Genomic DNA, 13,161 nt, shown 5'->3' on the forward strand with positions numbered 1-13,161 from the left:
GCTAGTAGGTTTGGAAACCTGCTTCTCCTACATTAAGGGAGACAGTCAAACCTACTAGATCCCAGCGCAGGAAGAGCTCAAACCAGTTCAATCCATCAAACATTTACTACAAGCCACCAGGGGCCAGATTTTGGATAAAACACAGATGAAATGTACCTCCCTCTGTTGGGTCCTTAAACCCCAAGAGGTGACATACGCATGTGACACCCACATGCATCCCTGTTGGTGGACTTTACCGATGTAATCTGAGAGGCTGACTTTCAGTGCCTGGATCAGCAAGCCTTCTTCCACGAGTTCCTTATACAGAGACTCAATGGTTCTGGGGAAAAAGAAGACCATCGATTCCGTGAGCAAACACATCAAATCTGCAGTGTTTACGTTAATCCTCACAAATGCAGCAGACTTTAACCAGATCTGATTCAAAGTACATTCGTATGTACACAAATAAATTGATGTTTGGACCATTTCTACAATCTGGGGATGAATTAGGCTTTTTAAAAACAATACTTTCACTCATCCATGGGTGTATCTGATGTTTCCTATTAATAAGAATTATATCTTTAGGCATCTGAGACCAGCTATAACTCCTGAAGTCTGCCCTTTCCTCAGCCTTCATAATGGTACAAGTATGAGTTAGAAATTACCCAATAATAGTAATGTAACGGGCCCATAATTATACATTCAGTTAGCATCTGCAAGCTGTAGTAGATCATCAATCCTTTGTGAAATTGATGTTTCGTTTTAACTCCATAGCATAATAGTTTAGGAAAAATATCTATAAGGAACAAAGGCTTATAAGGGAAAAAAGACAAAATGTCAAAAGCTGTGAGTGTAGTAATTCTTTAGGAGTATGTTAAACTCTTCTCTACTGTTTACAGATGACAAAATCACTTCTCTAAAGCTGGAGCGGGGGGCATGGGCATGTAGCCAGCACACTGGCAATTTATTCTAATTGAGGAAAAAATGAAGATAGTTTTCCACAATTTAGTGGGATTTGGGTTGCTGGAATTCTGATAGATCACGTTCAAATACGGTCCAGTATAGCTCTCTGAGATGTTTCATCTTTTCCCATTTCATTTCTAGGGGCCTTATGATTTGGTTCAGCCTAGTCTTTCTTTAGATTGAAGAACTGTAAGTATAACTATGTTTAAAATGTTCTTTGTTCTATGATTCAAGGTGATTAAAAAAAGACTCAATTCAAAATGGATAACCAGCAAGGACCTACTGTACAGCACTTGGAACTCAATGTTATGTGCCAGCCTGGATGGGAGAGGGATTTGGGGAGAAAGGATATGTGTATGTATGGCTAAGGTCCTTCCTTGTTCACCTGAAACTACCACATTGTATACTCCAATACAAAATAAGATGTTTAAAGTTTAAAAAAAAAAAAACCTCAAGTGCATCACTGAGATTCAAGTTAAATACTATTGGGATAGATGTTAATTCAATGACTCCAGCCTTTGCTTGACTAAAATTTTATTCTATCGAATATATTTACAATAGTGTGCTCTCAGCTGAGAAGTAAGCAAGTTTTCACCGTACATGGAATTTGGGATGACGGATCTGACCTGTGTCAAGGAAGTACAAATTGCAGTGTTTGAACTTGAATATTTAATACAAGCAATATATGTAAAATATTCACATAAAATTGAAGAAGATTCACCAAAATAATTAAAACCAAGTATCTTAAGAAGTCTGGAACACAAACCTATACTTGGATCTTTCCAGTGAAATCAACTCTTGCTATGGAATAAAAAAAGTTTAACTCTAAAACTATGTACCTTATCAATTGTGGTAAAAGTGCTGATTTCAGGTCTATGCTAAGTGAGTGAGAGAAACAGAAGTTGTCTTAGAGTGTCTTGGTGGAGAACTAGCCCACTAACTGAATCCTACTTAATGAGTAACATTCATTAAGTCTTAAAGTCATTAAAGCTTTCAAACATAAAAAGTCTTCCAGGAGTGGGATGACTAGGTATCTCTGTACTTTTGGGCATAAAAGTGAATAAAATACTTTTACAGACCATAAAATGGTCTTCATTTCACTAGAGAATTGCTTGTGGCCCATTTATGACAGTTGAACTGTAAAGAAACACATGCCAAGAACGCGTTCGTTGTCCAGCAGACACGGCCCGTGAGCTGCACGTGTGTGCTCCGTGTGGTCAGAGCAGAGCGGGACTCGGTCGAGCGGTTCTTTAAACGTGAGTGGATAATGTTAACTTAGCAGTTGGCTGGTACTGGCAGATTTGAGGTGAGCTCTGGCTGGTTATCCAGTAAGACACTTAGGATCTTCTCAGAAAGACTGATGGAAGGACACGATAGGAAAGTGGCATGGAAGAGTCTCTGAAGACAGAGGCGGCTCCGCGTGCAGGCAGGGGCTGGACCGTCCTCCAGGTCGGGGACCATGATGTCCCTGTGTCCCCAGGAGGCGTCAGCATCAGTCACCAGTAGGCGGTGCCTCCCCCGGAACTGGGGGCCTGTGTCTCAGAATGCTGACCAGGCAGCGGTCGGCCCCTGCTTTTGACCTTGAACTTTTCCCTGAACAATGGAAACTCAGCAGCTCCTCCTTCAGCGATATCCTAAGGAAGCCGTCTCTCCCCAGAGCCAAGGCCACACCCAGGCTGGGTGACACGGCGGAAGCTGCCTGCCGGGGGCCCGGGGTGGGCGTGAGCTCTGGGGTGCTGGTTCCCACTTCCCACGCGGATGGTCCCAAGCTGGCCTTTTCTCTCATGAGTCCTCTCTCAAGCAGAGTTTGGGACTGTATCACTGCACCCAGAGAGGAACAAGCATGCATGCACGCTAAGCTGCTTCAGTTCCATCAGACTCTTGCAACCCCGTGGACTGTAACCCACCCGGCTCCTCTGTCCGTGGGATTCTCCAAGCAAGAATGCTGGAGTGGGTTGCCATTTCCTCCTCCAGGAGATCTTCCCAACCCTGGGATCGAACCTGCGTCTCCTGTGCCTCCTGTGTTGGCAGGCAGGTTCTTTACCACAAACGCCACTTGGGAAGTCCAAAGAGGAACTAGGGAACACCCCAGGGAGCAACACCTGTCACCTGTTAACAAACCCACGGGGAAGAAAGGTATATGCATTCAAAATGACTCCTGACATTCCCTTAGAGGGGATTTTAACTAAACTCCTTGAAAATGTTTGAAAACCTGGGCCCTAACTATTTCCAATGCTAAAGCACTGAAGGCCATTTCAGCTTAAAGTGGGCTTTTACAATTACCCATTAATATCAAAGTTCAGCCAACAAAGCTCAAGGAGATGGAACCATCCCTTTGTGATGAGTCCTCATCCTTTGCTTCAAGGAGCATTTATAAAGGGCCCCAGGGGCCAGACCCAAGGACGGGCAGGGAATAAGAACTATGTCTGCCCTCAAGTCTCAGAATTCCCTCAGAAGGTGTAGCGGGATGCTATTTCTTAATAAACTTCTTCAGAACCCCAAGAATTTTAAAGCTTAAAACGTCACAAGGCCTCAGAAGCGGTGGGGCTGAATCTGCGTCTCCGGTCGAGGATGCCGGCCTGGGTGCAGGACTGCAGGGTGGTCCCGGGGCTTCGCCCACCCACTCTGCCAGGATGAAGGGTGTGGCGTACAGCCGGGCGGGGCGGTGCCTCTCCCAGGCCAGGCCGAGAGGACCGGCCGCGTCCCGGGCTCTCCTCTGGGTTGCCCGCCCCCAGGGTGCACCCCTCACCTGTCCGCCGTCAGGTCTTTATCCTTCTTCCCTTTTTTGCCTTTCTTCGTTTTATTTTTCTGGAAGAAAATGGACGAGAAAAAACAAACCCAACCATTTAGTAAAAACAAAGAAAAAGGAGCTCTAGAAATGAGCCGAGGAGGCCGGTTTGGGGTGTGGGGAACGGTGAGGTCAATCGTGGGACCTGGGTCTGGAGCAGCGAGGAACTGTGCGCACAGGGGCCGGCAGGGGAGGAGGCCCCGACACCCGCACGCACCCTGAGCTCCCAGCAGGCCCGGGCATCCGGGGTCTTCTTCTGGGTGCTGGGATGCTTACGACAAAGGATGAGAGCGCCCAGTGCACAGTCAGCTGCGCTTGTCCTTGGTTCTGATCGCCTCTCAGTCAGCACCCGGCCCCAAACCTGGAGCCGGAAAGGACAGGCGGCCTCTGCTTCCCCAAGGGCTTTGCACTCAGATCCCTGTGACGGCGGAAGGGCGGTGCTAGAACGTGGTCCCTTAAGGCAGAGCTCAGAGATCACTGAACTCTTCTGTCTAAAATATCCACCAGCACCTCCCACTGCCCACAGGTTGCAGTTCGAGTCTCCCAGCCTGACCCCTGTCTTTCTTTGCCGTTATCTCATGCTCCGTGGGTGATGCGGGTTCCCTGTTACACAGGATTCCCTCCGGGTCCTTCTCTTTTTTAAAATAATTAATTTATTTTAATTGGAGGCTAATTGCTTTACAATATTGTGGTGGTTTTTGCCATACATTGACATGGCATGCTGCCGTTCATGGGCTCGCAGAGAGTTGGACACGACTGAGCAACTGAACTGACCGACTGACTTGAATCAGCCACGGGTGTACATGTGCCCCCCTCCTGAACCCCACCTCCCACCTGCCCCATCCCATCCCTCTGGGCTGTCCCAGTGCACTGGCTTTGAGTGCCCTGACTGATGCATCGAACTTGGCCTGGTGATCTGTTTCACATGCGGGTCCTTCTCTTTTCTCCTTGTAGGCTCTCATTACTTACGTATTTTATACACAGTAGGGTATATATGCACTCTGTCCATTTCCCATTCATCCCTTCATTCATGCTTTATCATTTCTATTACATCATAATTTATGTAAAGTATCATCACATCTGGATGATAAACTTTTTACATAGAACCACATCAGCGCCACCCCGTTTAAAATCCAGAACACATTTTCGTTATTCCTGAACTCTCTTCTCACGTGGTTTTCCAGTCTGTAGGTAACCATTCCTCTGACTTCTCTGTGGACTCATGTCACCTGTTCTTGGACATGGGGTCTTATAATACAGACTCTTCAATGTCTGACTTCCTCCAATCAGTATTACGATCACTACATTCATGTATGTGGTTGCACCTAGCTATACTTGATGTTTTTCAGAAGTTGAAATGTTTTATTTTGAGATGATGTTAGATTCACATGCAGTTCCAAGAAATGATATAGAGAGATGTAACCTTTGGGGTGTGTCTCCCAATGGTAGCATCTTGCAGCACTTTCTCTCAAGGTCACAACCAAGATATTGATCTGATGTGGATACAGTCAAGAAGGTTTCCTATCACCACAAGGATCCTTCAAGTTGCTCTCTCGGCCACCCCAGCTTTACTAGAAACCTCTAATTCCTTCTCTATTTCTACAATTTTTGTCCTTTTAGGAATGTTCTAACAGCAAAACCCTTTTTTCATTCATCATAATTCTCGGGAAATGTTTCCAGGTTATTGTATGCATGAATAGTTTATTCTTCTTCCAGTTGTTGTTTCTAGTTTGGGGCTATTATGAATTGATTAAGGCACAACAAATGTGTGTGTGTATGTGTGTGTGTGTGTGTGTGTGTAAGCCTTCATTTATCTGAGATAAATGCTGATGAGTGCAATTGCTGGGTTGGATGGCAGTTGCTGTGGGCTTCCCAGGCGGTAAAGAATCTGCCAGCCAACATGGGAGATACAGGAGTTCTTCTGTGCAGGTTCGATCCCTGGGTCCGGAAGATCCCTGGAGAAGGAAATGGCTACCCACTTGAGTATTCTCGCCTGGAAAATTCCAGGGGCAGAGGCGGGCTACAGTCCATGGGGTTGCAAAGAGTCGGACAGAATTTACCTACTGAGCTCACACCCATGGTTGCATGTTTGGTTTTTAAGAAATGCCAAATTTCATCTGCTGATCATGCCATTTTACACTCCCACCAATCAAATAAGTGATAATAGTTTGCCCCTGTCCTCTTAAGCAACTGACGTTGCCAATGCTTTTATTTCAGCCACCCTCGTGGGTATGGAGTGATTGCTTTGTGGTTTTGTTTTTTTTCTAAAGGCTCATGACGTTAGACATCCTTTCTGTGCTCATTGTTCCCTCTGTATGTTCACTTTGGTGAAATGTCGCTTCATGTCTTTAGTCCATATTATAGTCGGATTGTTTGGTTTTTCAAGTGTTGAGTTTTGAGAGTTCTTTCTATGTTCTACATACCAGCTCTTCGTCAGATAGATGGTTTGAGAATACTTTCTCCCCACCTGTAGTTTGTCTTTTCACCCTCTTAATAGGCTCTTTCGCAAACATGTTTAGTTTTGATGAAATCCTAATTTTCCTGTAATGGATTTGTGCTTTCAGTGCTAATTCTAAGAATGCTTTGCTAACCTTAGACCCAAAAGATTTTCCCTATGTATTTTTTTCCATCAATTAAAAAATTATTTTTTAATTGAAGGATAATTGCTTTACAGAATTTTGTTGTTTTTTGTCAAACCTCCACAGGAACCAGCCATAGGTAAATATATATCTCCTCCCTTTTGAACCTCCCTCCCATCTCCCTCCCCACCCCACCCTCTGGGTTGATACAGAGCCCCTGTTTGTGTTTCCTGAGCCATACAGCAGATTCCCATTGGCTATCTATTTTACACATGGTGATGTAAGTTTCCATGTTATTCTTTCAATACATCTCACCCTCTCCTCCCTTCTCCGTAGGTCCATAAGCCTATTCTATGTCTGTTTCTCCATTGCTGCCCTGCAAATAAATTCTTCAGTACCATGTTTCTAGATTCTGTATATATGCGCATTAGAATACAATATTTATCTTTTTCTTTCTGACTTACTTCACTCTGTATAATGGGCTCTAGGTTCATCCCCTTCATTAGAACTGACTCAAATGCGTTCCTTTTTATGGCTGAGTAATATTCCAATGTGTATATTACCCTATATATATTTTTAAAGTTATAGTTTTACATTTTACATCTAAGTCCATGATCCATTTTGAGTTAATTTTTGTACAAGATGTAATACTTAAGTCAAGGTTGTTTTTCTTCTTTTTTTAATCTGTGGATGTCCACCTGCTCCAGCACCATTTAGTGAAAAGGTCATCCTTTCTGCTTCAATTACATGTGCATCTTTGTCAAAAATCAGTCAGTCTTATCTGTGCAAGCCTATACCTCAACATGCAAAAAGCTGACTCACTGGAAAAGACCCTGATGCTGGGAGGGATTGGGGGCAGTGGGAGAAGGGGACGATAGAGGATGAGATGGCTGGATGGAATCACTGACTCGATGGACATGAGTCTGAGTAAACTCCGGGAGTTGGTGATGGACAGGGAGGCCTGGCGTGCTGCCATCCATGGGGTCGCAGAGTCGGACACGACTGAGCAACTGAACTGAATTGACTGATACCTCAACTGTCCTGTTTCACTGATTCGTGATTTAACCCTCCACAAACAGCGAATGGTCTTGATTATTATGGCTGTATAACAAGTCTTGAAATCACAAGGATGGATTCTTTTTACTTTATTCCTCTTTTTAAAAATCATTTTAGCTATTCTAGATTCACTGTCTTTCCATATACATTTTAGGATAATCTTATATATGTTTATAACTATCATTCTGGGACTTTGATAAGAACTGGATTAATCTTGTATACTGATGTGGAAAGAATTGACATCTTCACAACCTTTTGTCTTCCAATTCATGTGCATAGTAGGTCTATCTATTTAGATCTTTGATTTCTTTCATCAGCATGGTGTTCTTTTAGCATACAAGTCTTATACATGTTTTGTTAGCTTTATACCTAGGTACTTCAGTTTTGAGTGATTTTAAGTGATATATTTTTAACCCTGGTATCTACCTATTCGTTGCTAGTAAATAGAAATATGATTGATTTTTATATGTTCCCCTTGTATCCTAAAACCTTGCTGAATGCACTTTTTTATTTCTAGGAGTTTGTAGAATCCTTGGGATTTTCTAAATAGCCATTCATGTCATCTACAAATAAGGACTGTTTCTTTTATTTCCTTCTCTTGTCCTATTGTACTAGCTAAAATGTCTACACTATGTTCATGAAAGTTTACTGAGTGGACACACTGGCCGTGTTCCCAGTCTTAGGAAAAAAACATTTAGTCTTTCACTGCTAAGTAAAAAGTTAGCTGTGGGTGTTTTTGTAAATTTATCACCTTATGGAAGTTCTCTATTCCAATTTTTCTGAGCAACTTATTATGGGTGAGTGTTAAATTGTGTCAAATGCTTTTTCTGTATCAACTGATATGATCATGTGATTTTTTTTCTTCTTTAGCTCATTAACATAGTTGATTCCATTACAGATTTTCAAATATTGAACGAGGCTTGCATTCTTGCAATAAACTCCATTTGGTCATGGTTTATAATTCCCTTTATTGTTTCATTCTATTTGATAATATTTTGCTAAGGAATTTTGCATCTATATTCACAAGGGATACAGGCTTATAGATTTCTTTTTTTGGTATTGTCTTTGTCTGGTTTTCATTTAAGGGTAATATTAGCTTGTTATGAAATAAGTTGGGAAGTGTTCCTTCTTCTTCTGTTTTCTGGACATGACTGTGTAGAACTGGAGTTAATCTACCTTTGAATATTTGGTAGAATTCTAGTAGTAAATCATCTGGCTCTGGAGATTCTATGTGGGGAATTGTTTTAATTACAGTTCAACTTCTGTATGGTTACAGAGCTAGTCAATTCATCTATTTCACATCAAATGAGTTGTGGCAGTTTGTATTTTTAGGGAAAGTGGGTCTATCTTGTGTTGTCAAATTATGTGTGTAGAGTTGTTTACACTATCCTTTATTAAATTATTCTTTTTATGTCTGCAGTCAGACCCTTGCTTCATTCCTGATGTTGGTAATTTGTGACTTTTTTTTTCTTTGTTAGTCTTACCAGAGGTTTGTCAATTATTGACAATTTTCAAAAAGTCAGCTGTTTTATTTACTTTCTCTGCTGTTTTCCTGTTTTCAATTTCACTGATTTCTGCTCTTTATTTTCTTCTTTCTGCTCACTTTTTTCTGCTCTTTTCTAGGTTCTGAAGGTGGGAGCTTGGCTGATGAATTTGAGCTTTTTCCTCTTTTTTTTCTAGTGTATCTGTTTGCACTTGGTCGCTCAGTCATGTCTGACTCTTTGTGACCCCAAGGACTGTAGCCCACCAGGCTCCTCTGACCATAGCGTTCTCCAGGCAAGAATACTGGAGTGGGTTGCCATTTCCTCCTCCAGGGCATCTTCCCGACCCAGGGATCAAACCTGCAGCTCCTGTGTCTTCGGCATTGGTAGGTGGATTCTTTACCACTGAGCTACCTGTGAAGTCCCTATTGCTATATACCAATTTATACCAATCCAGTCATGTAATCTTTTTAGTATTTTTTTCATCCAGGAAGGGGCCCATGATGGCAAAAGTGCTGAGGGCCTAGGGTGACCGACTTGCTCAGTTGCCAGGGATTCTTCATCTACTGAACCATCAGGGAAGCCCCTTTGTATGTGTTTAAGGCTATAAATTTCTCTCTCAGGGTTGCTTGGCTTGTATCCCAGATATTTTATATCTTATATTTTTGTTACATGTTTTTATTTCTGTTTTTTCTTTGTCCTATGAATTAGAAGTGTGCTGTTTAGTTTCCCTGTGCCTGGACATTTTCTTGTTAGTTTCCTGTTCCTAATTTCTAGTTTGAGTCCATTGTGGTAGGGGAAGACATTCTTCATAATTTCAACTCTTTTCAATCTATTGAGATATGTTCTATGGCACAAAATATGGTCCACCTTGGAAGATGTTCTGTGGGCACTTTAAAAGAATATGCATTCTCTTTGTTGGGTGGTGTTAGTCACTCAGTAGTGTCCGACTCTTTGTGTAGGCTGCCAGGCTCCTCTGTCCATAGAATTTTCCAGACAAGAATACCGGAGTGGGTTGCCATTTCCTTCTCCATGGGATCTTCTCAACCCAGGATCAAACTCAGATCTTCTGCATTCCAGGCAGATTCTCTACTGTCTGAGCCATCAGGGAAGTTGAGTAGAGTGTTCTATAAATGTCAACTAGATTCTGTCTGTGGTTGGTGTTGCTGAGTTCTTCACTATCCTTGCTAATGATTTTCTGCCTAGTTTTGTATCAATTCTTAAGAGTGATAGGTTGTAATCAATTGTAATAGTAATTGTAGATTTTTCTGTTTTTCCTTTCCTTCTATTGGATTTTGCTTCCTATATTTTGTAGTTTTGTTGTTTGGTGTAAGAACATTTAGGATTACCATGTCTTTTGTGGATTGGCTCTTTTACCACATATAATGTTCTTCCCTGTCTTTGACAATTTTCTCAGCTCTGAAATCTACCTTATGTGATATTATAATAGCTTCTTTTGATTGTTTGTATGGTATATTTTTCCCATCCTTTTACTTACACCTGCTTATTTCATAATATATCAAATGAGGTTCCTGAAGATACAGTTGGATCATATTTTTAAATACACTTTGCTAATCTCAGTGTTTTAATTATTGTATTTAGACTATTTACATTTAATGCAATTATTGATATGTTAGGACTTCAGTCTACCATTTTATTTTTTTCTGTTATATTTTTTGTTTCTCTATTTGGCTTTTCCTGCCATCTTGTGAGTGACTTCAACATTTATTTTTTAGGATTTAACTTTGATGGTGTTCTTTGAGTGTATCTCTTTGTACAGTTTTCTGGCAGTTGCTCTGGGTATTACATTATATATGTATAGCTATCACAGTCTATTCATGTCATATTTTGACTGAAGTAGGAAAATCTTAATTCCCTTTATATCCTTTAACTCATACCGCCAAGATTTGTTAACATTTTCTTAAATATCTCCTCTGCATACTTTGAGAACCAAGTCAAATAGTATTATAATTTTTACTTCCATCAAATAACATAATTCAGAAAGGGCAGAAAAGCCTATTCTTTTAACCGATGTTTTTGCTTACAGGTTCTTTCTTCCCTTCTGATACTCCAGGTTTTCCTTTCCATGTAAAGAAGCTCTTTTAGAAATTCTCTCTGGGTGATTCTACTGGTGAAAAAATCTTAGTTTTCCTTCATCTTGATTTCCTCCTCTTCACTATTGAAGAATATTTTTGTTGGGCATAAATTCTGGCGGCATATAAATTCTTTCAGTGCTTGAAAAAGTGTTGTATCCTTTCTTCTAGTCTCAATTTCTTGTGAGCAATCCACAGTCACCTTAAAGGTGTTTTCTTCCCCCTATAGGTAAAGGGTCACTCCCCCTGCCCCCCACCCCAGATGCTTTCCAGACTTTTTCTTTGTCTTTAGTATTCAGAAGATTAATTATGATGTATCTCAGATCAGATTTCTTTGTATTTATTTTGTTTGGGTTTCACTCAGCTTCTTAAATCTGCAGGTTTATATCTCTATCAAATTTGGGAAGATTTCAATCTTTTCTTGAAATGCTTTTTCAATTTCATCCTCCGTATCTTCTGAGATTCTGATGACATAAGTATAAGATGTTTGTTAACAGTACCACAGTCCCTGATTCTTTATCTTTTTTTTTCCAGTTGATTTTTTCTGTTGTTCCTATTGGATATTTCTATTGTCCTATCTTCTAATTCAGTGATTCTTTCCACTGTCACCTCTATTCTGCTACTGAGCTCAACCAATAATTTGGATACTGTACTTTTCAGTTCTGAAATATCTATTTGGTTCTTCTTTGTATCAGATACTTTTTTGTTGAGGCTTTCTATTTTTTTTTATTTGTATATAGTAGTTTCATAATTACTCATTGTGAGATTTTAATCATGACAACCTTAAAATGTTTGTCAGATAATTCTGACACCTCTGACATTTCAGACTTGAGATCTACTATCTATTTTCCTTCAGTTTGAGATCTTCCAGGTTCTTGTATAATGAGTGATTTTCAATGAAACCTAAACATTTTTGTATTATGTTGTGAAGTGAAGTGAAAGTCACTCAGTTGTGTCCGACTCTTTGAGACCCCATAGATTCTACAGTCCATGGAATTCTCCAGGCCGGAGTACTGGAGTGGGTAGCCTTTCCCTTCTCCAGGGCATCTTCCCAACCCAGGGATTGAACTCAGGTCTCCCACATCACAGGCAGATCCTTTACCAACTGGGCTATCAGGGAAGCCCGTTATGCGATGAGACTCTGAATTTAAATCTTCTGTTTAAACTCTGACACCGCTCTGGCAGGGGAATTGTGTGTATGTGTTGTATGGTTACTGTCAGGAAGGTAGAAGGATAGATTCCTCACTCCATTGTAGGGGGGAGTTCCTTCTATTTCTGGGTGGGGGCAAGACCTCTGGCTCCCCCCAAGTGGTCTTCCAATGACACTTGTTACCACTGGGAACTGGTGAAGGTCCTGACTGTCCACTTAGCTTCCTCTGATCCATCCCAGCAGGGAGGGAGGGAGGGGTGGTGACATTTTGGTCTTCTCTCACACCACTCCACAGAGGATGTTGGGTTGCCTCCTATGTCTTCACAGGGTAGGCTCCTCATGCAGCTTTGCTGGTGTGTACTGGGGCAGGGATCCTGTTTTTTTGAGGTGTTTGAATGGCGTGTTGTTGTTGTTTAGTTGCTTAGTTGTGTCCAATTCCTTGTGACCCCATGGACTGCAGCATGCCCAGCTTCCCTGTCCTTCACCATCTCCTGGAGCTTGCTCAAACTCATGCCCATCGAGTCAGTGATGCCATCCAACCATCCTGTCCTCTGTCATCCCCTTCTCCTCCCGCCTTCAATCTTCCCCAGCACCAGGGTCTTTTCTAATGAGCTGGCTCTTCTCAGGTGGCCAAAGTATTGGAGCTTCAGCTTCAGCATCAGTCCTTCCAATGAATATTAAGGATTGATTTCCTTTAGGATTGACTGGTTTGATCTCCTGGTTTGATCTCCTTGCTGTCCAAGCGACTCTCAAGTGTCTGCTCTGACACTGAAATTCAAAAGCATTGGTTCTTTGGCGCTCAGCCTTCTTTATGGTCCAATTCTCACACCCATACATGATTGCTGGAAAAACCATAGCCTTGACTAGATGGACCTTTGTTGGCAAAGTAATGTCTCTACTATATAATATGCTGTTTAGGTTTGCCATAACTTTTCTTCCAAGGAGCAAGCGTCTTTTAATTTCATGACTGCAGTCACCATTTGCGGTAATTTTAGAGCCCAAGAAAATAAAGTCTCTCACTGTTTCCATTGTTTGAATGGTGTAGGGTGGTTATCACCTAAAGTCTGCTTTG

The 13,161-nt window shown here is 41.6% G+C and overlaps 1 protein-coding gene across 1 annotated transcript in view; it reads right to left on the minus strand.

The window, feature by feature from the left end:
• Positions 1 to 13,161, minus strand: part of IQCA1 (IQ motif containing with AAA domain 1) — a 180,070-nt gene that overhangs the window by 54,348 nt on the left and 112,561 nt on the right. Inside the window, exons 12-13 of the mRNA XM_065930694.1 lie at positions 3,692 to 3,750; positions 237 to 319 (exon numbers count right to left, since the gene is read on the minus strand). Coding sequence (XP_065786766.1) covers positions 237 to 319; positions 3,692 to 3,750 — 142 coding nt within the window. The remainder of the gene's footprint in view (positions 1 to 236; positions 320 to 3,691; positions 3,751 to 13,161) is intronic.

Source organism: Muntiacus reevesi, chromosome 1, assembly GCF_963930625.1.
Source record: "Muntiacus reevesi chromosome 1, mMunRee1.1, whole genome shotgun sequence".
In the NCBI taxonomy this organism is placed as follows: Eukaryota; Metazoa; Chordata; class Mammalia; order Artiodactyla; family Cervidae; genus Muntiacus; species Muntiacus reevesi.